This window comes from Armigeres subalbatus, unplaced genomic scaffold (assembly GCF_024139115.2).
Source record: "Armigeres subalbatus isolate Guangzhou_Male unplaced genomic scaffold, GZ_Asu_2 Contig1208, whole genome shotgun sequence".
Classification (NCBI taxonomy): domain Eukaryota; kingdom Metazoa; phylum Arthropoda; class Insecta; order Diptera; family Culicidae; genus Armigeres; species Armigeres subalbatus.
The window spans coordinates 409,602-434,495 of NW_026941966.1; the positions used below are offsets into that span (position 1 = coordinate 409,602).

General features: G+C 40.0%; 2 protein-coding genes across 2 annotated transcripts; one reads left to right on the forward strand and one right to left on the reverse strand.

Annotated features, from left to right (window-relative positions):
* Positions 1–1,091: 1,091 nt before the first annotated feature.
* On the reverse strand, positions 1,092–24,149 carry LOC134202414 (uncharacterized). Its single transcript, XM_062677415.1, has 3 exons — positions 23,760–24,149; positions 1,267–1,436; positions 1,092–1,206 (listed from the first exon to the last, which is right to left on the reverse strand). The coding sequence occupies exons 1-3, from the start codon at positions 23,897–23,899 to the stop codon at positions 1,136–1,138; spliced, it is 381 nt and encodes a 126-aa protein (XP_062533399.1). The 5' UTR covers positions 23,900–24,149; the 3' UTR covers positions 1,092–1,135.
* LOC134202417 (larval cuticle protein 16/17-like) lies at positions 3,317–4,018 on the forward strand. Its single transcript, XM_062677419.1, has 3 exons — positions 3,317–3,598; positions 3,661–3,825; positions 3,900–4,018. Exons 1-3 carry the CDS (start codon positions 3,444–3,446, stop codon positions 3,991–3,993), a joined length of 414 nt encoding a protein of 137 aa, XP_062533403.1. The 5' UTR covers positions 3,317–3,443; the 3' UTR covers positions 3,994–4,018.
* Positions 24,150–24,894: the final 745 nt, after the last annotated feature.

Genomic DNA, 24,894 nt, shown 5'->3' on the forward strand with positions numbered 1-24,894 from the left:
GATCAGCTATTGACGGAAAAGGTCTTTTCGGGATTTAGTCATACGTTTGATTACGGATGCAATCCCCTAGAAAGTCGTATGTTAAAAGCTTGAATCTGTAACATTTTGAACCGGTGAATTTGAGAAAACACTTTTTTCACACGGTTTGATTTTAGCCGATTGAGGCCTTCAGCATCAATAAAACAATTAGTTAACCCGGAAAATAGCTTTAGAATTGTAGCTATACGAAAGTGAAATGCGTTAGAATTCATGCTTAGAGGCACAAAACTCTTACAAACATAATTTGCAGATATATTGGTCTATTATTATTATTGTGATTTTTGCCACCAAAAACGTGAGGTGAGAGCTTTTCTATTCAGGTAAAAAAAATCTGACTTTAAAAAAAAATACAAACCTAACTATTAATAGAATCGGTTATCTTTTATTCTACGTTAATAGAGGAGATACCCTCTTTTGTGGTTTTACCCATTGAATCAAAATTGACCGTCTCGAGTGTCGCTTCCGTTCGCTTTTCCACCAAACGGTTGGAACTGGTATTTCTCCCGAAGTTGAAAAAAAAGAACATGGTTTTCCCTAAATTGCATTGAATTAAAAATAAATCCAGCCAACCGGTTTTGTTTGTCTCTTTTCCAGTGTTTATTCCTGTCTTCAGGCAGAGGCTCAGTGATTATAATACTACCTTCCCGCTGACGACACTTTCGTGTTCCAGATTTGATCTTGTGCGAAGCATAATTTGTAGCTGTTTTTTAATGGATGTGACATCGAGATGAGTTTCTGTTATAACAGGGACAGCATCCATGGTGGAAAGAGCAATGCCAATTAACCTCCTAACACGAGTAAAGGTTGTTGTTAGCGGAAAATACTGTCGAAAAGACTATTGGAGGGTACAGGGTGGTCAGTTGAATAGGATGATGAATTTGATCTCAATGATGCCACTGAGTGAGGCAGGGTCAACGGAACTTGATCCGGATGGTCCAGTTTCAATCTTTGTTGTTGGGATGTGTAATCATGCATGCAGAGGGGGTTCGTTGCTTTGCGGATGTTGATGTTGAGTGATTAGATCAAAGGTTAAACACATGCGGCTTTCGGATGCAGGAAGTAATGTTTATTTTTTCAGCTAATTATTATATTTCCTTTATCCGAGAAGGGAGATGAGTACTTTCGAATCAATGGAGTCTTCTACGAACGAACCTGTTGCGTTGGAAACTGTAATAATAATCCATTGTTAGTATAGAGTAGTGGATGTTCGAAGGAAATTATATTTACTAGAACTTTTTGCCCGATATCCTCGTTCATCTGCCGTGTAGGTGGTCTTGTAAAGAAGATTGTTCGGGCCAATAAAGGAGTATGAGCCTTCTTCTACAACAACTTCAACGCCATTCACTACTTTTCGGTAAGTTTTTCGTCGAACCATTGTACCGTCGGAAAGAACATGCCTGTGAGATATGAAAATCGATAAATAAAATAAATTATAGAATAAAAGGTTTAAAATAAAATCATGTGCAAAAATGTCAAACGTTTGCTGTTTAATTTGCATGACAGCCCCTTTCCAGAGGGGAAAGAGGTCTCGAATCACCACTGAAACATTTTCTGCCTTCCAAAACCACCAAATGCCAAATCTGGTTCCATTTTCATGATTTCCAGAAGTGGGAGGGATGTCGAACCATCATAAGAGCCTTCCCGGTCCCAAAAACCTCCGCATACAAATTTTCACGCCGATTGGTTCAGTAGTTTTCGAGTCTATAAAATATTACACTGACATCTATAACCTTACGCATACGTTCAATCAACCTATTTTAAGATTTTGTTTATTCCTCTGTTTGACTATCAATATTAAATAGATTTTTCTGTCGTCGTGTTGGCTTTCTACATCGAATATAGATGTTCATAAAAAATAGAGCATCCTCCTATTTTCCTAAATAATTTAATCAAAAAACAAGATTCGGTGCTTCAACTCTTCTCTTCTTCTTCTTCTTCTTCTTCTTCTTCTTTTTCTTCTTCAATGGCTCTACATTCCAACTGGAACTTGGCCTGCTTTTCAACTTAGTATCCTATTAGCATTTTCTCAGATTTCAATTGAAAGCTTTTCTATGCCCGCCATTGCATGAGTATGTAATTTGTGTAGCATTTTACACTATGCCCAGAGAGTCGAGAATGTTTCCAACTCGAAAACTACCCTAGACCGGATCGAGAATCGAACTCGCCATCTCCGGATTGGAAATCCTACGTCTTTGCTCGCATGGCTACTGGAGACCCCATTCATCTCTTCTAATCAAAATTAATTTAACTCTGCCATGATCACAACATACATTGTTCGGTACCAACCAGTATGAACTTGATTCATCTCATTTTCACTGCTTCACTCCACTGAGCAATCATCATCCCACCTGCGGATGATAATATAGTTATTTATGCTTATTCACAAAAAAAAAACAGGAACGTGCGCGTTGAAAGGTTAATTGACTTAAGATTGCTCAATATCAGATGACAGTACCATGGGTGCTGCCTCGTGTAGAGCATAAAAAATTGAAAACATCAAGTCATGCTATGGAAACGAGATCAAAAATGTAGCACTGCTTGAAGGATGCGCTAGCTTGTATGTGTACGTTTACTTACAGGAAATTAGCTTAGCCTTACGAAATTAGGGGCACAAGCTAAACAGCTTTCTGTTATTGTTACATGGTGAAAGGAAGAAAAAATATCCACCTGAATGTAACAAGATCTGTGTCTTTTACTGTACTTCTCATAAGTTGAGTCGGGATCATATTGCTACGGAAGTTTAGTTAAGTGTTAGCTATGTTGATTGAAATATAACAATTACGGTACATGATTTCGTTTTTGTAGAGAACATATATACTCAGCACACCTGTTCAGCTTCCGAAATAACTGGATCGGATAATGCTCTTTTGGCGTTCAGACAATATTTCGGGTAACAGGGAGAAACCACAAACGATGGTAATCCCCTTTTTTGCGGATGTGTTTCATAACCAAAGCGAATAGATAGTTGCATGCATGGTGACACTGTATCGGCAGATGTGTTTTGCTGTTTCACGGTGATGACTTGATTAATAAGATTCAATTTCCTTGAAGTCTTGATAGGATTGCATTATTCCCTTACATTGTTTCACTAATGCCATGACCAGGCGATTCTTGTGACGTCACGACTCACTGCATCGTTTCGATTTTTTCGGAGGCAGGTCTATTCAAGCGTGGAGGGCTAATAAAAACCGGTTTCATTGAAATGGAAATCATGCCCCGTTCGCTAATGTTTGGGATTTTTTTAGCATTTTTTTTGGAAGACCTAATGTCAGTTACTACGCTTATGGGACTCTTCTGCCTTCAGCGAGTATTGATGTGCTGGTGATCGAGACGGCATGGTTACTTCGAATGATATCGCTGAGATATAGAACGATCACTCTAGTACGATCATTTGCCTAAGAAAGATGAACATGGGGCTCCGTTTAGTTCGTGTTGTTTGGTTTGCTTGTTTAGTTTTCTTACGGTTCGAACGAGCACAAGGAAGCGAAAATGCTGAAGAAAGTGAAGTTGTTATCAATAACTATATCAACAGATTACACGAAGACAGTTATCTGCTATCGTAGGTGTTAGTATTTTTATTTCGTGAAAATTAAATCTGACTCCAAGTCTTTTTTATTGTAGATATACACTGAGTGATGGTCAGTTTCGGTACGAAAGAGGGCGGTACAAAACATCTGTAGATAAAAGCAAAGAACCTGTGTGGTACGTGTCAGGCAGATATGGATATAAGTCCCCTGATGGTCAGCTGTTTCGATTTAGATATACAGCTGATGAGAACGGTTACAGGTAAAACTGAATAGTTCGACTGGATGGGTAATGTAAATGTTGACTAATTGTGTTCTGCACTTGAATGCTTTCAGACAACATCAATTGACTGCTGATGAGAACTTTGAGAATGGGGGAATAGTTGGAAATAGAATTGATTTAAAAACCTTGACTTCGTTGGTTGGGTAATGGAATGTGATGCGTTAAATTGGTGCTTAACTAGTAATAAAATAAATGAACAAGATTGTTGGTTGTTAAAAATGTTCACTGGTTAAGTTTTATTTGGTCTTTAAGTCCAACTTTCTATTATATTGGAATGTCTTTTAATATGCTCACGTAGTAAAGTTGAAATAATAATAATAATTAACCGTTGTGCGTTGCTTCCGTATTAAGTTGTGTGCAGTTGAAAACGCGAATTCATTTAAATTTGAATTACAGGATGTTTGTCCTTAAATTGTTTAAGTAATGGCCACATGTCACAGCCTGATATGTGTATGATCGTAAACAGAATCCTTCCTATGATCGAACGTGTGGTGATCCAGAGATGGCCGCTGCAGAACTATGAAGAATACCTAATTGGTGATGTGGCAGACATCGGAGATCTTATGAAAGTTATGAACTCGGTTTTTGAAAAGAACGAAGCATGCGACATATCGAATTTCATGATTCTTCATGAAAAAAACTTAGAATAATCCACCTAGCAGTGATAGTGCTTTTCTCGTGTATTGTAAAAAAAACTTGGGGCTAAGGATAGAGTTAAAACGGTTGTCAAAAAATCTCCAGAGGTATTGAGCACTTTGAGCATGGCCGAGAAAGTACACGTATAAGTCATCTCATACTAATTTTAGTTCGTTTGATACAATTTTAAATTTTCTGGGGTTATGTCAAATATATCGAGGAATTCAATATAAGTAAACAGCGTGATTCATTTAACATTCGGTAAGCTAATTTATTCAATGCAGTAAATCGACGAGCTCTTTGCAATTTATTTAATAAAGATAAACATAATGATAATTCGATTTGAAAAAATCGTAATATGTGAACACTGAAAATAAATTTGCGGGTTTAACGCAAATCATCTTGAAAATTTGATTCGATCGAGTTCGCAGCTCCCAGGTTAAAAGTAATGAGAAAAACTATTTTCATCAATTTTCATCTACAGCGGCCTGCATTTTTTTTTTTTTGCATTAACATTAGCATTAGCATTGAGCATTTCGCACAAATTCGTAGGTGGTACAAGCGTGGACTATTCTATGAGATTACCATCACTTTAATCCGTTATCACAGACATTGATTTGGGACTAATTACTATCTCTTAGATAGAAGCACTTTCCAATTTGTCGAGATCTGTCCTGACCAGGCCCTTGCGAATGCTGAGGAAGGGGAAGGATGGTGAGCTGGACACCTACTTAAGAAAGATGCAGAGAACTTTACGACCTGTCATAAGTGCCACGGGAGGTTTTGGATTTGTTAGTGTGGTAGGTTATAACAGTAGGAATCGTTTTGGTAGAACGTGAAACACAGAAAGAACTAAGATATAAATATTAAGATAATAATATAAAGAAAGGAACGAGCCTGGACTTGAACCCACGACCTCCTGCTTATAAGGCAGAAGCGGTAGTCACTAGACCATCGAGCTCGTCTTACAGTGGCCTGCATTTTTTGCCAAAAAATAATATTGGTGAATCTATGACAAAAGGTCAAAAGACATAAGGTCGAAAAGACAAAAGGTCGAAAGACAAAAGGTCGAAAGACAAAAGGTCGAAAAGACAAAAGGTCGAAAAGACAAAAGGTCGAACGGGACAAAAGGTACAGAAGGTTGAAAGGGACAAAAAGTCGAAAAGACAAAAGGTCAAAAAGGACAAAATTTAGATCAAGAACAAGTTGATAACAAGTTGGGTGTATTCCAAAGAAATTTGTGCTATGCATTTAACTACAAGCAGATATAATAACACACTCAGCTCATCAATCAAAGTTGAAGAATGAGCCATTTTCAAAGAAGGAGAAATTACTATGAAACAATATTATGAATATCTAGATTGTTCTGTTAGAGATAAAACAGATTGTTGATTTAGGAAATGAATAAAACATGTATTGCGCGAAACAGAGTTGTCCTATACATTGTCTTTTTATTTTTCACTATTTTTAACAATTAAATAAAATGCATTTAATGAGTGCAAATAATAGATGTATATCAAGGTTTTCTAAATGTCACTTCGATCAGTCAAGTAGGCGCAGGCGCGCATTGATGTATTTGATGTGCGGCGTGCGTCATTTTGACAGATCGATGTGACATTTAGAAATCCCAAACATCCATCTATTAATTGTACTTACTGAATGAATTTAATTATTTGTTGAAAATTGTGTAATTTAGATCTTATTGACCTTTTGTTTCTTTCGACCTTTTGTCCCTCTCGACCTTTTGTCCTTTCGACCTTTTGTCTTTCGACTTGTTGTCCTTTCGACCTTTTGTCTTTCGACCTTTTGTCCCTAACCCCATTTTGGTATTACTGCAGTATTTTTTTACCATGTGAATCAATCTTTACGTATGGTAAAATTCAAGTTATATCTGAGCGTAGGTAAAATTTTCTGCTAAATCGGTTTATGGGCAACCGCGATCTAGAGCTCCAAACCTTTGACCATTTTGTAAGGAAAACGGCAAGTGGGCACTTTATTTTGCCGGCCAGTGTATTTGCGTTAATAAGAGTACATTTCACTAATATCTATTTGCTACGATTGTAAGACATTTGCCAGAATATTTTTTTCCAGAAACCCATTTGCCAGAATGGACCATATGCGAGAAAGCCATTCCCCAGAATAGACCATTTGCCAGAATGCAATTTGCCAGAATGTACCATTCCCTAGAAATAGTAAAACTGGAAATTTCGAAAAGAATAGGAAAATAATTATATTAAGAAAGTAATTTTGCATAACGGGTATTTGGCATTATTCACTAATAAAGGGATTTTCGGTATAATTAATTTTCATAAAAGATATTATTTAACATATTAGACAATTTTCAGAGAGATAGATACTATTTGTAAAAATTACAATAATATTTGTTTAAAACCAAACAATCTGTTTACGAATGGATATCATATTTCTTCGCCTCGTTCCAGACGCCGACTTCATTTCAATAATCGAATCATATCTACAATTGGATATATCACTTTAAGTCATACTGGACACCTATTGAAGAAGTTATATCTACAAGTCTAGGTAAAATGTTTACTTCTAAAGAAGAAATCATATCCACAATTGCCATATTCAAACACGGGCACGGACAAATACCTACTTTTTAAGAAGAGATAACATGTACTCGTGCCTTAATCGGAGCAATCTCCTTATTTTTTCTTAGTGGTTCCTATCCACCATTACTTTATTTCTAGCAAACGCCTTTTTTCAAAGATGAGATCACATCCACTACTGCCTCAATCCGAACAAGCGCCTACTTTTAAAGAAGGAACAACATCCACCATTGCCTTCATCCGGGCAAGTGCCTACTTTGCAAGAAGAAACCACATTTTCCATTTCATTAATCCCGGCAAGCGCCTGCTGTAAAAGAAGGGACCACATTCATCATTCATCATTGCCTTAATCCAGGCAAGAGCCTACTTTTAAAGAAGGATTTACATCCAGCATTGCCTTAATCTTTGCAAGCGCTATCTTTAAAGAAGGAATCACATCCACCATTGCTTTATTCCGGGCAAGCACCTGCTTTTAAAGAAGGAGTCACATCCACCATTACCATAATTCGGCAAGCGCCTATTGTTTAACAAGGGCTCGCATGGGGGAGGTTCCTTCATCAGTGCTGCCACCTGGAAAAGTTTAGAGAAAAAGTAGAACCATGGAAAATTGACATGGCATGATATAGAAAATGAGAATTAAAATGTCTCTAGAACGTTATAGACATTTTTTGTCAAACAATTTTTTAGTTTTTGGGGTTAGAAATTAAACAATCTTAAGCATTAACTGCTTATTCGAAAAACAATATAAAAATCGAGATATCATGTCTAGTTTGTGTGCTTTTGAAATTCTAACCCCGTAAACAAGGATTTTTTCGAGAAACGTCCTTAATTTTTGTTTTATAACAAAAAAAAACTTCATTTCTTATACCACACCGTGTGAAAATTCAATGATTCGACTTTTTCTCTTGATGACAGCTGGTGGTCTTCTCCTCCCCTATTCACCATGTCTTAATCCGGGCAAGCGCCTTCTCTTAAAGAAGGGATCATACCCACCATTGCTTTAATCCTGGCAAACATCTATTTTTGAAGAAAGGATCACATCCACCATTTCTTCAATCCTGGCAAGCGCCTATTTTTTAATAAGGAATCATATCCACCATTGCAATCCATACAAACACCTATTTGAAAGAAAGGATCAAGTGGCTATACCCGGCTTATGTATGCTTTCTTCGAATGAATTACGTCTTTTCAGTACTATTATCGACCGATACGGTGTTATATTCCTCACTAGAAAACAACTCAAAACAACAACAAAGCAAAATAATGAAAAATGTCCCATATGCTAAATGACCATCCCTTTCGACACAGTTCACAGTTATGCCAAAAGTTCACGGCGTTATGAATTATTGCGCATACTGGGCAAATGCGTGCATGACCAATTCTGGGGAATGGTGCATTCTGGCGAATGGCTTTCTGGTAAATGGTGCATTCTAGCAAACGCCTTTCTGGGGAATTGTCCATTCTGGCAAAAGGCCTTCTGGCAAATGACTTTCAGGCGAATGTCATACAACCATTTGTTACGATTTTGAATTTTTTTTCCAAGGGGCTACTCTTGGGAGAAAACAAAGATATTTTCAATAACCCCAGCACGCAACCGGAACCGACGGGGACACTTTTCAATCGGAAACACTATGCTGCATTTCGCGTCGAATGCAACCTGCAAAAAAATTGGATGAAATAAGCATTGGTGTTTCTCATACTTTTAAATGATTCTATCACAAACGCCCAAATTTCATTCGACCGAATGACAAACGCCCGAATGTAACAGATGCACAAATGCCATTCGCCCGAAAAAACCCAAACGCCGGCGACACAGCCAAACAGAATATTATTTTAGAAGAATTTTTTTCCATTGAAGTTTAATGATGCATATACTTGTTTAGCATACCGTCGTGCGGGGCTTCTTTGACATGCGGGACTACTTTGTACACTTGAGTTTTTCAATATTTTGAAACATAAATTCTGTTTATAGGCATATTATGACTTCAGCATTTTGGTAAAATACTATTTTTTGCTTTTTTACATAGACCCTCTAAAAATCAGATTACCACTGCTTATCAAAACGAGAAAAACCTTCAAGGGCCAATCTCAAGGTTTTTTCAGCTATTGAAACTTTTGTATGGTAAATGTTGTTTTTGATATCCTTAAATGAAGGTAAACCTTTGTTTTGCACCAGTATTTCTTTTGCTTTATCATCAAAAGTAGCCCCTAAAAAGTCATGCAACTTATTTCGTGGGGTGAATTCATAGTTTCATTGACGCTAAAGGTCATAATCGACTAAAACCCAACCGTGTAAAAAAGAATCGGGTGCACTCGATATATGAAAAATATTTTTATTTTTCATTCATTCACGCTCATTTTTGTACATATCTTTGTTTCTTTATTTGCTTGTATGAGGGCATAAAAGTATACGGCTGTTTCTTTTAGAACACGAAGGGACAAAGGGTCGAAATTACAAAAGAATGACCTAAGGGACGCAAGGTCGAAAGTATGAAAAAATAATACATTCTGTAATCACCTTGACAAAAATAACTCTGTAGAGCAGACTATGTTTGGAAGAAGGCTAAATTTCAGAATGCAATATTAACACGCAATTAACAATAATGATAAAAATGTATGACTTCCAAAGAACATTAAATATTTAAAAAGAAGGAAAAATACTATAATGAATTATTATTAGGTGAAACACGAATAAACATTAATATTCAAATATCGAAAGAACAGCCCATGATTTAAACAATGAAAGTCTAGAATAAAACCTCAAACTTTGGTGCATTGCTTATTTTGTCCTAATTATCTTTTTGTAATTTCAACCTATTGACCTTCGATAATTTCTCGTACAACCAAAGATATTTTATACTCTTATGTATTGATCCTCCAAATAAGGCGTTTAAAATGAGCAACCAAAGTAAAAGCTACTATAAAACCGAGGGCATTTGTTCAAGGTAGATCATCATCGGTATAATGCCGATTGGCTTGGAAGCATAATTCTGTCTTCTTCATGGCTTAGGCTATTCTTTAGTGACGTCTATTATTCTTAACGAACGACGTATATTATAAACTACCAGACCCGAAGGGCTTCGTTTAGCCTAAAATTGATTTATTCTCTTGTTAGTTATCGAGTTTCATTTGTATGGGACCCCCACTTTCCAGAAGGGGAGGGGTTTCGAACCACCACAGAAACATATCTTCCCTTCCAAAACCGCCATATGCCAGATTTGGTTACGTTCGCTTGAATAATAATCGAATTATGAAAATTGAACTCGAACCATCTTAAGAACCCCGGCCCCGAAAACCTCTGCATACAAATTTTCACGCCAATCGGTTCAGTAGTTTCCGAGTCTATGAGGGTCAGACAGACAGTAATTCATTTTTGCCTTTCTCGTATACTAAGTATACGGTAAAGGCTATATGATCGCTCCAAAAACAAACTTTTTATAGAAGGCCCGGAGACCCATAGTGTTATATACCAATCGACTCAGTTCGACGAATCGAGGTGATGTCTGTGTGTGTGTGTGTGTGTGTGTGTGTATGTGTGTGTGTATGTGTGTGTGTGTGTGTGCGCAAAACTACTCAACAAAATGTCACTCATTTTTCGGGCACTTATCCTCAACCGATTTGCTCGCAACAAGTTGCATTCGACGCAGAATCCTGTCCCATTGTTTCCTATTTGAAATTGGCGAGATCGGACTATGGGATCGAGAGTTATGGCCAAAATACAAATTCATTTGAAAAAATCGCTTAAAAAATGTCACTCATTTTTCGGGCACTTATCCTCAACCGATTTGCTCGCAACAAGTTGCATTCGACGCAGAATCCTGTCCCATTGTTTCCTATTTGAAATTGGCAAGATCGGACTATGGGATCGAAAGTTATGACCAAAATACAAAATCATACGAAAAAATCGCGTAAAAAATGTCACTCATTTTTCGGGCACTTATCCTCAACCGATTTGCTCGCAACAAGTTGCATTCGACGCAGAATCCTGTCCCATTGTTTCCTATTTGAAATTGGCCAGATCGGACTATGGGATCAAAAGTTATGGCCAAAACACAAAATCATACGAAAAATCGTGTAAAAAATGTCACTCATTTTTCGGGCACTTATCCTCAACCGATTTGCTCGCAACAAGTTGCATTCGACGCAGAATCCTGTCCCATTATTTCCTATTTGAAATTGGCCCGATCGGACTATGGGATCAAAAGTTATGGCCAAAACACAAAATCATACGAAAAAAATGTCACTCATTTTTCGGGCACTTATCCTCAACCGATTTGCTCGCAACAAGTTGCATTCGACGCAGAATCCTGTCCCATTGTTTCCTATTTGAAATTGGCCAGATCGGACTATGGGATCGAGAGTTAAGGCCAAAATACAAATTCATACGAAAATATTGCGTAAGAAATGTCACTCATTTTTCAGGCACTTATTCTCAACCGATTTGCTCGCAACAAATTGCATTCGACGCAAAATCCTTTCCCATTGTTTCCTATTAAAAATTGGACAGGTCGGACTATGGGATTGGAAGTTATGACCAAAATACCTTTTTGCCTTTCTCGTATACTAAGTATACGGTAAAGGCTATATGATCGCTCCAAAAACAAACTTTTTATAGAAGGCCCGGAGACCCATAGTGTTATATACCAATCGACTCAGTTCGACGAATCGAGGTGATGTCTGTGTGTGTGTGTGTGTGTGTGTGTGTGTATGTGTGTGTATGTGTGTGTGTGTGTGCGCAAAACTACTCAACAAAATGTCACTCATTTTTCGGGCACTTATCCTCAACCGATTTACTCGCAACAAGTTGCATTCGGCGCAGAATCCTGTCCCATTGTTTCCTATTTGAAATTGGCCAGATCGAACTATGGGATCAGAAGTTATGGCCAAAATACAAATTCATTTGAAAAAATCGCGTAAAAAATGTCACTCACTTTTCGGACACTTATCCTCAACCGATTTGCTTGCAACAAGTTTCATTCGACGCAGAATCCTATCCCATTGATTCCTATTTGAAATTGGCCAGATCGGACTATGGGATCGAAAATTATGGCCAAAATACAAAATCATACGAAAAAATCGCGTAAAAAATGTCACTCATTTTTTTAAGCACTTATTCTCAACCGATTTGCTCGCAACAAGTTGCATTCGACGCAGAATCCTGTCCCATTGTTTCCTATTTGAAATTGGCCAGATCGGACTATGGGATCGAAAGTTATGGCCAAAATACAAAATCCTGCGAAAAAATCGCGTAAAAAATGTCACTCATTTTCGGACACTTATCCTCAACCGATTTGCTCGCAACAAGTTGCATTCGACGCAGAATCCTGTCCAATTGATTCTTATTTGAAATTGGCCAGATCGGACTATGGGATCAAAAGTTATAGCCAAAACACAAAATCATACGAAAAATCGTGTAAAAAATGTCACTCATTTTCGGGCACTTATCCTCAACCGATTTGCTCGCAACAAGTTGCATTCGACGCAGAATCCTGTCCCATTGTTTCCTATTTGAAATTGGCCAGATCGGACTATGGGATCGAAAGTTATGGTCAAAATACAAATTCATACAAAAAAATTGCGTAAAAAACGTCACTCATTTTCGGACACTTATCCTCAACCGATTTGCTCGCAACAAGTTGCATTCGACGCAGAATCCTGTCCCATTATTTCCTGTTTGAAATTGGCCAGATCGGACTATGGGATCGAGAGTTATGGCCAAAATACAAATTCATACGAAAATATTGCGTGAGAAATGTCACTCATTTTCAGGCACTTATTCTCAACCGATTTGCTCGCAACAAATTGCATTCGACGCAAAATCCTTTCCCATTATTTCCTATTGAAAATTGGACAGGTCAGACTATGGGATCGGAAGTTATGACCAAAATACCTTTTTTCATAAAAATCGCAAAAAATGTCACCTATTTTTCGGACACCTAACCTTAATCGATTCACACGCAACAAGTTGCATTCGACGCAGAATCCTGTCCCATTGTTTCCTATTGAAAATTGGCTAGATCGGACTATGGGATCGGAAGTTATGGCCGAAACACCATTTTAGCCTTTTTATACGAAAAGGCTGTATGTTCGCTCCAAAACCAAACTTTTACAGAAGGCCTGGAGACCCATAGTGTTATATACCAATCGATTCAGCTCGACGAACTGAGATGATGTCTCTGTCTCTCCCACTTCATACGGGAGTTTGGCGGAAAGACGGTCATGAGATTTATATCATAACAAATATTGCCCTCCGCTCGCGTGATGGGAATGACATTTTCGTTTTCTTTTGTGTAGTCGGAGACTTCAGTTCAACTAACATCCAAAAGTGATATCCTTAAAATATATGACTGGGTGAAATAAAACAGGGTTATGTACGTCAAAAGATTGGAAAAGGAAACAAAAATGTCGAAATTCTTATTAGCATATTGTAGATCAAGCTGAAAACCGAACCGAGGTCCCGCGAAATCGCATTTCCGGATGTTGCAACTGCATCGCGATTAGTGCGCAACTGTGCCATAGTCGGGCACCACTCGCGATGCAGTTGCGACATCCGGAAATGGGACAAAATATGATTTTCGGTTTTCAACTGGATCTACAATATCTTTGCCATAAATAATCTGATTTTCATAGAACGGACAAAGAAATTTGTCTTTTTTACTCCTAGCCACTAGCTCATCTTTTTTCAAGCACACACATTTTACGAAGGTCGAGAAAGGCACCATCACCGCTAGGTGGATTAATCTGGGTTTTTTTTATGGAAAAATCGCTAAAAAATGTCACCTATTTTTCGGACACCTAACCTTAATCGATTCACACGAAACAAGTTGCATTCGACGCAGAATCCTGTCCCATTGTTTCCTATTGAAAATTGGCTAGATCGGACTATGGGATCGGAAGTTATGGCCGAAACACCATTTTAGCCTTTTTATACGAAAAAGGCTGTATGTTCGCTCAAAAACCAAACTTTTACAGAAGGCCTGGAGACCCATAGTGTTATTGTGCTTCCAGTTGAAAACCGAAGTGAGCTCTCGCGACGATTGAGTTTTTCCTTATTTCCTGATGTCGCAACTGCATCGCGACTAGTGCGCATCTATGCCACCGCCGTGCGCCATGATGCGCACTAGTCGCGACGTAGTTGCGACAAAAGGAAACGGAGAAAAATCGATTGTCGCGAGAGCTCACTGGTTTTCAACTGGAAAATACAATATATACCAATCGATTCAGCTCGACGAACTGAGATGATGTCTCTGTCTCTCCACTTCATACGGGAGTTTGGCAGAAAGACGGTCATGAGATTTATATCATAACAAATATTGCCCTCCGCTCGCGTGATGGGAATGACATTTTCGTTTTCTTTTGTGTAGTCGGAGCTTCAGTTCAACTAACATCCAAAAGTGATATCCTTAAAATATATGACTGGGTGAAATAAAACAGGGTTATGTACGTCAAAAAGATTGGAAAAGGAAACAAAAATGTCGAAATTCTTATTAGCATATTGTAGATCAAGCTGAAAACCGAACCGAGGTCCCGCGAAATCGCATTTTCTCGCATTTCCGGATGTTGCAACTGCATCGCGAGTAGTGCGCAACCAGGTATCTGGCACCCCCAATCCTACCCACTACGTTTGACAATAGCCAACATCTTTGAGTTTCCCATTGTTCTATTGAAATTGGGTTTCCCACTGACAATTCTATTTTGTAAACAAACCATTATTCCGAACTGATTTTTCCAAATGGACGTAAATATTTCTCACCATTTTTCGAGAACTTGGGCGAAAGTATGAATACGAGGTGTATTTGAACAAGAATATTGACACCTTTGAAAAATGTTCATATTTCGATCGGCACCAAGCGCCCTACTTTGCCAAAATATTAAGATATTTGAAACATATTTTCAATGGGAGGTTTTCGATGACTATAATTACGTCTTCCTGTTAAATTAATCGATGATTATGATGCTGGCATCAAAAACATGGCCGCTTCGCAGACTCCTGTGCGCAACTGTGCCATAGTCGGGCACCACTCGCGATGCAGTTGCGACATCCGGAAATGGGACAAAATATGATTTTCGGTTTTCAACTGGATCTACAATATCTTTGCCATAAATAATCTGATTTTCATAGAACGGACAAAGAAATTTGTCTTTTTACTCTAGCCACTAGCTCATCTTTTTCAAGCACACACATTTTACGAAGGTCGAGAAAGGCACCATCACCGCTAGGTGGATTAATCTGGGTTTTATGTATATAGATTCTCTTCCGAATGTACGAATTAGTCTAGAAAAGGCCAAGAGAAAATGATCTCTTCTGCAATATGATTTTATGCTAAGCTAAGGAAGATTATCGCGATAAAAATAGTTGACAAAATCATTAGAGTCGACGTACCAGAAATAATAGTATTATGTTACCGTATAAGGTAACAATGAGGCATCAAGCTGGCACGGGTTTCAGTATCATAAAGAATTAACTAAGAATTGTAAGACTTCGCACGTAGTATTTTAGAGACCATGAATACCCACATACATCTTCAATTTATTTGAGTATTCACCGGCCCACCAGAGCATCATCTGACTGTAATAAGTGCCGCATCAAGTTACCAGGTCGCCTGGGATACCTTAAGGGCCGTCTACAAATCACGCCTTGTATTGTCGTCATCCGGCCGGAACCTCGTTACGCTGTTTTCTTTGTCACCCGGTGGTGATAGACCGGCATCCACGACTCACCTAGGCCCAGAGAAGCCTCAGTGCAGCACCATTATCAGCAAGTCTTATTCACCTTGCGGCCGAAGGTACACGGTTACAAAATTACCAGTGTCCTGACATTGGCAGGTCAGCCTCCGATGAGCACGAGATTCTACGTCTCCAACCAATACCCACATCCCGAGACCACCAGCAGCCGTGGACGGCCGGTGTCGTGCTTGGTAGTTGTCTAGCAGAAAATTCCGCGACTACGGGACCACGAGAAATTTTAACCTCCCGACCGTGTTGAATCGTCATCCGATCAACTGAAGGTTCCAAGCAAGTTCTACGTGTCCAACCATAACCCGGCTTGAAAGCGAACCCACTCTGGCTTCTGGAGCAGAGTCCTGTATTGCTGTAGCGGTAAATATAGAAGCAGGTAGTAGGCAGACAATGTACGTCCAAATAAGCCGCATGCCAACAATGGGCCCCAACGTGTCCGATCGGCCAAACCAGAACTAACCCCTTAAAGAATAACTTTAAATTGAAACCTCAAAATTTAATAAAAAAATGTTATAAAATGTGCTCTACATTTCCATTTTACTCGATTTCCCGCATGCTTGTTGTCTCGTCTTGATTACGTCCGTTTCCGTGTAGATAAGGTCCGTGTGTTTCCTCAAGCAGGTGTTGCGTGCCGACCCTGAGATAAGACCCTAATGAGCTAGTAAGGAGAACGTTAGGACGTCCCCTCCACAGACGTGAGGACGTCAAAGGAGGTAGTTACAATTAGTGACAGGTCCAAATTGTTTAATTCGCAACAACTGATAGGAATACATTTCTTGCGCTGTAAATATATTGGCAGAAAGCTATTCTTTTCCGCTTTTCGGGTAAAATCGTATTAATTCATTAAAATATTGTTTTCTAAGGGAAGATCCATTAATTACGTAACGCAAAAATTGGGAATTTTCAACCCCCCCCCCTATGTCACTCTTTTTGTATGAAACTTCTCAAAATTTTGTATGAATCGTCACACTTTGTTCAACCCCCCCTCCCCCCTCTAAGCGTTACGTAATTTGTGGACGCTCCCTAAGTGATTTAATACTTCCTCCATTATATGGAACATGGACAAGTAATAGTAATACTCGCTAACTGCTGTTCCTATAATAGTGAATCCCATTGCACAATGGTTCACAAAGCCAAATCAGGTGGAAATAGCTATTTTGTTTAATTCGCAACAAAAGTTGTTTTTCATAATAAAGACATTATTCGGGTGTCGATGAAAATAAGGGTGGTCCTTATTTTCGTGAAATGAAAATTTTGTTTAAAAATGTTTTTAGCTCTTAAATTTAAAAATGATAAAAAATGGGATAGAAATCCCCGTGGAAAACAACCGATTAAACTTGTCATAAGAAGAGTTTGTACAATCCCATTTAATTCCACCACTTAATTGTACCTTGACAGATACGTATCTAAATCGAATCAAGTACGAGACACTGAAGACGACCTTACTGTTGAGGTCGAAATACGTATCTGTCAAGGTACAACTAAGTGGTGGAATTAAATGGGATTGTACAAACTCGTCTTATGACAAGTGAAGACAATCCACTAAAAAGCTCAAAATAATTTTCTCAACCGATTAAGATAAGTTTCCGAAATTTATTTATTTATCATCAGACTAAGGCCGGAGTGGCCTGTGCTGCACATAAAAGACTTCTCCATTCAGCTCGGTTCATGGCTGCACTTCGCCAACCACGCAGTCTGCGGAGGGTCCGCAAGTCGTCCTCCACCTGATCGATCCACCTTGCCCGCTGTGCACCTCGCCTTCTTGTTCCCGTCGGATCGTTGTCGAGAACCATTTTCACCGGATTACTGTCCGACATTCTGGCTACGTGCCCGGCCCACCGCAGTCTTCCGATTTTCGCGGTGTGAACGATGGATGGTTCTCCCAACAGCTGATGCAACTCGTGGTTCATTCGCCTCCTCCACGTACCGTCCGCCATCTGCAACCCACCATAGATGGTACGCAACACTTTCCTTTCGAAAACTCCCAGTGCGCGTTGGTCCTCCACGAGCATCGTCCAGGTCTCGTGTCCGTAGAGAACTACCGGTCTTATAAGCGTTTTGTAGATAGTCAGTTTGGTACGGCGGCGAACTCCTATTCGATCGGAGCGTCTTGCGGAGTCAAAGTACGTACGATTTCCAGCCACTATGCGTCTCCGAATTTCTCTGCTGGTATCGTTATCGGCGGTCACCAGTGAGCCCAAGTACACGAATTCTTCAACCACCTCGATTTCGTCACCACCGATAGAAACTCGTGGTGGGTGGCTCACATTGACCTCTCTTGAGCCTCTTCCTATCATGTACTTCGTATTCGACGTGTTGATGACTAGTCCAATCCGTTTAGCTTCGCTTTTCAGTCTGATGTAGGCTTCCTCCATCCTCTCAAAATTACGTGCCATGATATCAATGTCGTCGGCGAAACCAAATAACTGGACGGACTTCGTGAAAATCGTACCACTCGTGTCAATCCCTGCCCTTCGTATTACTCCTCCAAAGCGATGTTGAATAGCAGACACGAAAGACCATCACCTTGCCGTAACCCTCTACGGGTTTCGAAGGGACTCGAGAATGCCCCTGAAACTCGAACTACGCACATCACCCGATCCATCGTCGCCTTGATCAACCGTATCAGTTTATCCGGAAATCCGTTTTCGTGCATTAGCTGCCATAGCTGGTCCCGATCGATTGTATCATATGCGGCTTTGAAGTCGATAAATAGATGATGTGTGGGCACGTTGTATTCGCGGCATTTCTGCAATACCTGACGTATGGCGAACACCTGGTCTGTGGTAGAGCGTTCACCCATAAATCCCGCCTGGTACTGCCCCACGAACTCTCTTGCAATTGGTGTTAGTCGGCGGCATAAAATTTGGGAGAGTACCTTGTAGGCGGCGTTCAGCAATGTGATTGCGCGGTAGTTGCTACAATCCAGCTTATCGCCCTTTTGTAGATGGGACACACAACACCTTCCATCCACTCCTGCGGCAGAACCTCATCCTCCCAAACCTTGGTAATCACCCAGTGCAGCGCTTTAGCCAGTGCTTCACCACCGTGTTTAAACAGCTCTCCTGGTAGTTGGTCAACTCCAGGGGCTTTGTTGTTTTCAGCCGGCCGATCTCCTCCTGGATTTCCTGGAGATTCGGAGCCGGAAGTCGCATGTCCTGCGCGCGTGCTCCTAGGTTCATTACCATACCGCCACCGTTGTCTGCCATATCGCCATTCAGGTTCAACTTCTCATAGAACTTTCGTGTGTTATTAGCGCGGTACAAGTTTCCGAAATATGAGTGACTTTTTCGTGCACATACATTCATTCACACATAGCCATCACTTTAACTTTTCGAGCTTGGTCGTTTGGTATGTGACACTAAGGGTCTTTGGGGAATGAACATATATATCGGCAAGCCACTTTCGCGTCTTGAAGACCTTTAAAAGTTGTCTGAAGACGACTTCGGTAAGAAATTTGAAATAAAAAAGTTTTCACGGAAAACTGTTTTTTGTGGGTCCACTCTACGTTGAAATAGGAAAAATGCTCCTGAGCTACATCTTTACAGAACTATGTTTACACCTATTCCTGCAACTAAAAAGTTGATTTTTCTGTTTCATGAAAATAAGGACTACCCTGATTTTCATCAAAAACAGGTCCTTACTATTAAAAACAACTTTGTGCAACAAAGTTTTTTTTTCTAATTTTACTATTTGTGGCTCAAAATAGCTATTTCCATCTAATTTGGCACAGTGGACCATTGTGCATTGGTTTCTTGTGGGATTTATTATTATACACTGAGCTAATTTCCTCGATTATTGTTATATGCATCGCATATAATTCTGCACTATTAGAAAATCATATAGAAAATATGTTGGAAAGAAGATGTTGAATAAAAGTTATGTGCAAAATCATCATAGGAGATTTGAACGCTAAAGTTGGCCAAGAGGAGGAGTTTAGACCGACTATTGGGAAGTTCAGCGCACACCGGCTGACGAACGAAAACGTCCTACGACTAATTGATTTCGCTGCCTTCAAGAATATGGCCATACGCAGCACCTATTTCCAATACAGCCTTCCGTATCGGTACACCTGGAGATCACCACTGCAGACAGAATCACAAATCGACCACGTTCTGATTGATGGACGGCACTACTCCGACATTATCGACGTCAGGACTTATCGTGGCGCTAACATCGACTCTGACCACTATTTGGTGATGGTGAAACTGCGCCCAAAATTATCTGTCATCAACAATGTTCGGTACCGACGACCGCCGCGGAACGACCTACGACGACGAACGACGTACCGCGTTGCCGGAAGAGGGTGAGCTCGATGGGGCCCCTCTTGAGGACTGCTGGAATACAGTCAAAGCAGCCATTAACGACGCAGCGGAGAACAACGTCGGGTGTATGGGACGAAGTCGACGGAACGATTGGTTCGACGAATAATGCAGAAGGATTCTGGAGGAGAAGGACGCAGCGCGGGCGGTCGCGCTGCAGCAAGGTACCCGGCAGAATGTGGAATGTTATAGACGGAAGCGGATACAGCAGACCCGCCGTTTCAGGAGAAGAAACGCCGCCTGAAAAAAGCAGAGTGCGAGGAGATGAACCAGCTGTGCCGTGCTCAATAAACACGCAAGTTCTATCAGAAGCTCAACGCATCCAATGTTCAGGGATAAGGAGAGAAGCATCTTGACGGACGAACATGTGGTGATCGAAAGGTGGAAGCAGCAATACGAGGAACATTCGAATGGCGCTGAGAGTACAGGCGGTGAAAGTCAAGGCAACGGAGGAGAAGACTACGTCAGTTCAGCAGACAATGGAAGCCAACCAGCCCCCACCTTGAGGGAAGTTAAGGATGCCATCCATCAGCTGAAGAGCAATAAAGCACTTGGTAAGGATGGTATCGGAGCTGAGCTCATCAAGATGGGCCCGGAAAAGCTAGCCACTTGCCTGCACAAACTGATAGTCCAAATCTGGGAAACTGAACAGCTACCGGAGGAGTGGAAGGAAGGGGTCATATGCCCCATCTACAAGAAAGGCGACAAGCTGGAGTGTGAGAACTTTCGAGCGATCACCATCCTTAATGCCGCCTACAAAGTGATATCCCAGATCATCTTCCGACGTCTTTTACCATTAGTGAATGAGTTCGTGGGAAGTTATCAAGCCGGCTTCGTTGACGCCCGCTCAACAACGGACCAGATCTTTACTGTTCGGCAAATACTTCAAAAAGGCCGTGAATACCAGGTCCCAACGCACCATCTGTTCATTGATTTCAAGGCGGCATACGACAGTATAGACCACGTAGAGCTATGGAAAATATGGACGAGAACAGCTTCCCTGGGAAGCTTAACAGACTGATTAAAGCAACGGTGGACGGTGTGCAAAACTGTGTGAAGAAACTCCAGTTCGTTCGAATCGCGCCGGGGACTAAGACAAGGTGATGGACTTTCGTGCCTGTTGTTCAACATTGTGCTAGCAGGTGTCATGCGGTGAGCCGGGTGTAACAGCCGGGGTACGAGATACAGATCCAGTCAATGTGTTTGTTTTGCAGATGATATGGACATTGTCGGCCGAACATTTGCAAAGGTGGCAGAGCTGTACACCCGCCTGAAACGTGAAGCAATAAAAGGTGGACTGGTGGTGAATGCGTCAAAGACAAAGTACATGCTTGTGGGCGGAACCGAGTGCTACAGGGCCCGCCTGGGAAGCAGTGTCACGATAGACGGGGATACTTCGAGGTGGTCAAGGAGTTCGTTTACCTTAGATCCTTGCTAACGGCTGATAACAATGTTAGTCGTGGAATACGAAGGTGCATCATCTGTGGCAGTGTGGCTTACTACGGGCTCCAGAAGAAACTAAATGTGTCATGTACAAGACGCTAATAAGACCGATAGTCCCCTACAGACATGAATCATGGACAGTGCTCGAGGAGGACTTGCAAGCACTCGGAGTATTCGAGAGACGGGTGCTTAGGACCATCTTTGGTAGTGTGCAAGAAGACGGTGTGTGACGGCGAAGTATGAACCACGAGCTCGCTCAGCTTTACGGCGAACCCCGTATCCAGAAGGTAGCTAAAGCAGGAAGGGTACGATGGACAGGACATGTTGCAAGAATGCTGGACAGCAACCCTGCAAAGATGGTGTTCGCTTCCGATTCGGCAGGTACGAGACGGCGTGAAGCGCAGCGAGTAAGGTGGGTAGATCAGGTGCAAAACGACTTGGTGAGGATGGAGAGATGCGGCCTCGAACCGTGTATTGTGGCGTCAAATTGTTGATCTGTTCAGAAGAATAGTTGAACGCATATCCAAGCTTGGAACGACGAAAATAGCTAAAATGGTGGTTGTAGATCGCAAATTATGAACTCAAGTACGGCTTGGATGACCCGGAATATCTTAAAACCACCTTTCCATGTCTCCTGGTCTTCTGAAGTATGTTATGGACGGACATGGTAGAATGTATATCCAAGCTTCTAGGCAAAAAAACGAGTGTCGTGGCTGTAGACAGCAAGTACTGAACTCAAGGAAAGTTTGGATGATTCAGGATATCCCAAAACCATCTTACCATGTCTTTTGGTCTTCACGAATATGGTATGAACATATTTGGAATGACGAAAAATCTAGAGTCGTGGTTGTAGATCGCAAGTTCTGGACTCAATGACGCATTATGATGCTATTATTATTCTTTAGAAATATGTTATGGATAGGGTTAATATATATCCAACCCTAAAGTGATGAAAAAGCTCGAATGATAATTATAAATAGCAAGTTAGAGGATCTAGTACATCCCGAAAAAAATATTTTTCAACTTGTTTTGTTATTTTTCCATGAATTTATTAATTCCGAAAATACCGCTTAGAAAAATTTGAGTCTGAAAGGGTTAAATTAGGATTGTCACCAACACATCACTAGTCAGGTTGATTAAACTTGCTAACCTCATGAAGATCCAAACCCTCGGATCGAAACGTTGGCAATGCTTTGAAATTATCAACATTTTCAAGTGACTGAAAGCCGAAAATCCTGATTACTAGCAACTAATCCAGTCGAAATCCTTAAAGCAACAACATCACCAAACTTTGGATGCGCAAAAGAGGTCGATGATACGAAGGTTAATGTTGGAATCATATTAGGTATACGATTTCTGCTAAGCTAAAAATAAATAAGTTTCTGCTAAGCTAAAAATAAATAAGTTTTTCCCTTTCTCGTATACATTCATATGCTCACACCGGCTATATGTTCACACAGAAAACAAGCATTTTATAGAAGGCCCGGAGACCCATTGAGACCCGGAGACGAATTGAGGTGATGGATGTCGGTGTGTGTGTATGTATGTGCGTGAGTATGTCTGTGCGTAAAAAAAACTCAATCATTTTCGGACACTTAGCCTTAGCCGAACTACTTGCGTCAAGTTTCATCAACGGGTAAGCATGTCCCATTGTTTCCGATTGAAAATTGGCCTTTTATTTGAATCAAAAGTTACGACCAAAATACTAATTTCAAAACCAGGAAAATAGAAAAAAAAAATACTTTTTTTTCGGCACTTATGCTCATCCGATTTGCTTGCAACAAGTTGCGTTTGACAGGAAGTTTTACAATGAATATGAATAAATGTGAAAAATAAGACTTATGCGCCTATTAGTTTTATTTCAGACTTTTTTTATATGGCTCTCAATCCTTTTGAACGAACGAGAAAGGCATCATCACAGCAAGGTGGATTAATTATAATTTGTTCTTTCAAATCGGCACTTACACCACAAGCTTCGAAATTGTTAACTGTCTTTCTTAGTTACAGATTAACGGATCACGAAATTATTGTTGTAAAACAATTTAATTAATTGGCATCATGTTGTCATCGGATTTATTAGGTCTTGATTGGCCAACCCAAAATATGGCATCATCACGACCTGTTTTTTATACAGCCCCAATAAATCTTTCCAAATGATGCCGTATCATAATATTTCAAAATACTCAGCTTATAGCCCACTTACAAATAGATCGTTCCATTGCCTTCCTTTTCGTTGAGAATGGAATCGATTTCAATATTCCGATAGTTATCATTCGTCGGACGGGAGCTTACTTTCACCCAAATAATCACGAGAACGTAAATACACAATGTCACTACTTTCATGCTTCCTTCTGGATATTAATTTTTCTTCAAACAATACTTTCGTTCAACACTTCTGGTAAAATTCCACAACTTTGAACATTAAATCCTTACTATACACATCGTTAAACAATTTTCTTCGATTTTGAGAATACTTCCTACTTCCTAGAATGTGTAATACTTAGCGTAAAATTAAAACACAATGCCCTTTTTTTCGACACCCGCTCTATCGATTCGCTTAATCGATACTATCGATGCATGCGAAGGGGCACCACTGACGCATCTCACTGTGTTGTACGCGCATCGTCTTGCGGGTGCGAATGTAGGCGGGATGGACATCCACAAGGTGTGTTGAAATGGAAAAATATAATCGCACGTTCGGATTACAGTGGGGGAATTGCAAGTGCAGGAAAATTCACACCGCTCTAAATGGTAAATTTTGCTGTTGAATATGTTTTAGTTAACTACATATATGGTAAATTATTAAGTCTATATTTTAGGCTTGTGAGTTTTGAACATTTATTACGGTTTATGCCAACAACCAAAAGATCCAAATATTCGGAATTGAAAAATAGCATCTAGAAAGTAAATTAAAAGTTCTTGATAAAAGGTTTCGGAGAGGATAAAATATAACGGTGTTCGGCCTTCCGTCAACACATTTAAACAATCGGTTCGGAGTAATGTCATTTCTATGGTTTAAAAGTTATTTTATGTTTAAATTTAGTAGCATTAACCACTATGGATTCGTCGACCTTCTATCAAAACTGAGTGATTAGCAGTACGGGTAAACTTAACTGTGGTTACAATTAAAAAAAAAAATTATTATCTTGTTTTAGTTAGAATTTGGATACACCGTGTTCATTTATTGTTGTTTGTGAATAATTGTTTTGTATCCGTTGAGCAGTATACCATCGAATATGTTATTGTTCAATTTTTGTCCATACTGTAGGTGTATCTTCCAAAGAGATGCGCCACGCTCTTATTTTTTTTTGCAGCATAAAAAACTAACCATCATCAAT

Bases quoted from the DNA above. Each gene is read 5' to 3' on its own strand.
- LOC134202417 (XM_062677419.1), top strand. From the start codon at position 3,444: ATGAACATGGGGCTCCGTTTAGTTCGTGTTGTTTGGTTTGCTTGTTTA. The intron at 3,599-3,660 runs GTAGGTGTTAGT...TTTTTATTGTAG, and splicing joins GAAGACAGTTATCTGCTATC to ATATACACTGAGTGATGGTC. The intron at 3,826-3,899 runs GTAAAACTGAAT...GAATGCTTTCAG, and splicing joins GCTGATGAGAACGGTTACAG to ACAACATCAATTGACTGCTG.
- LOC134202414 (XM_062677415.1), bottom strand. From the start codon at position 23,899: ATGAAAGTAGTGACATTGTGTATTTACGTTCTCGTGATTATTTGGGTG. The intron at 1,437-23,759 runs GTAAGTGGGCTA...CATATCTCACAG, and splicing joins GGCAATGGAACGATCTATTT to GCATGTTCTTTCCGACGGTA. The intron at 1,207-1,266 runs GTAAATATAATT...TTATTATTACAG, and splicing joins ATATCGGGCAAAAAGTTCTA to TTTCCAACGCAACAGGTTCG.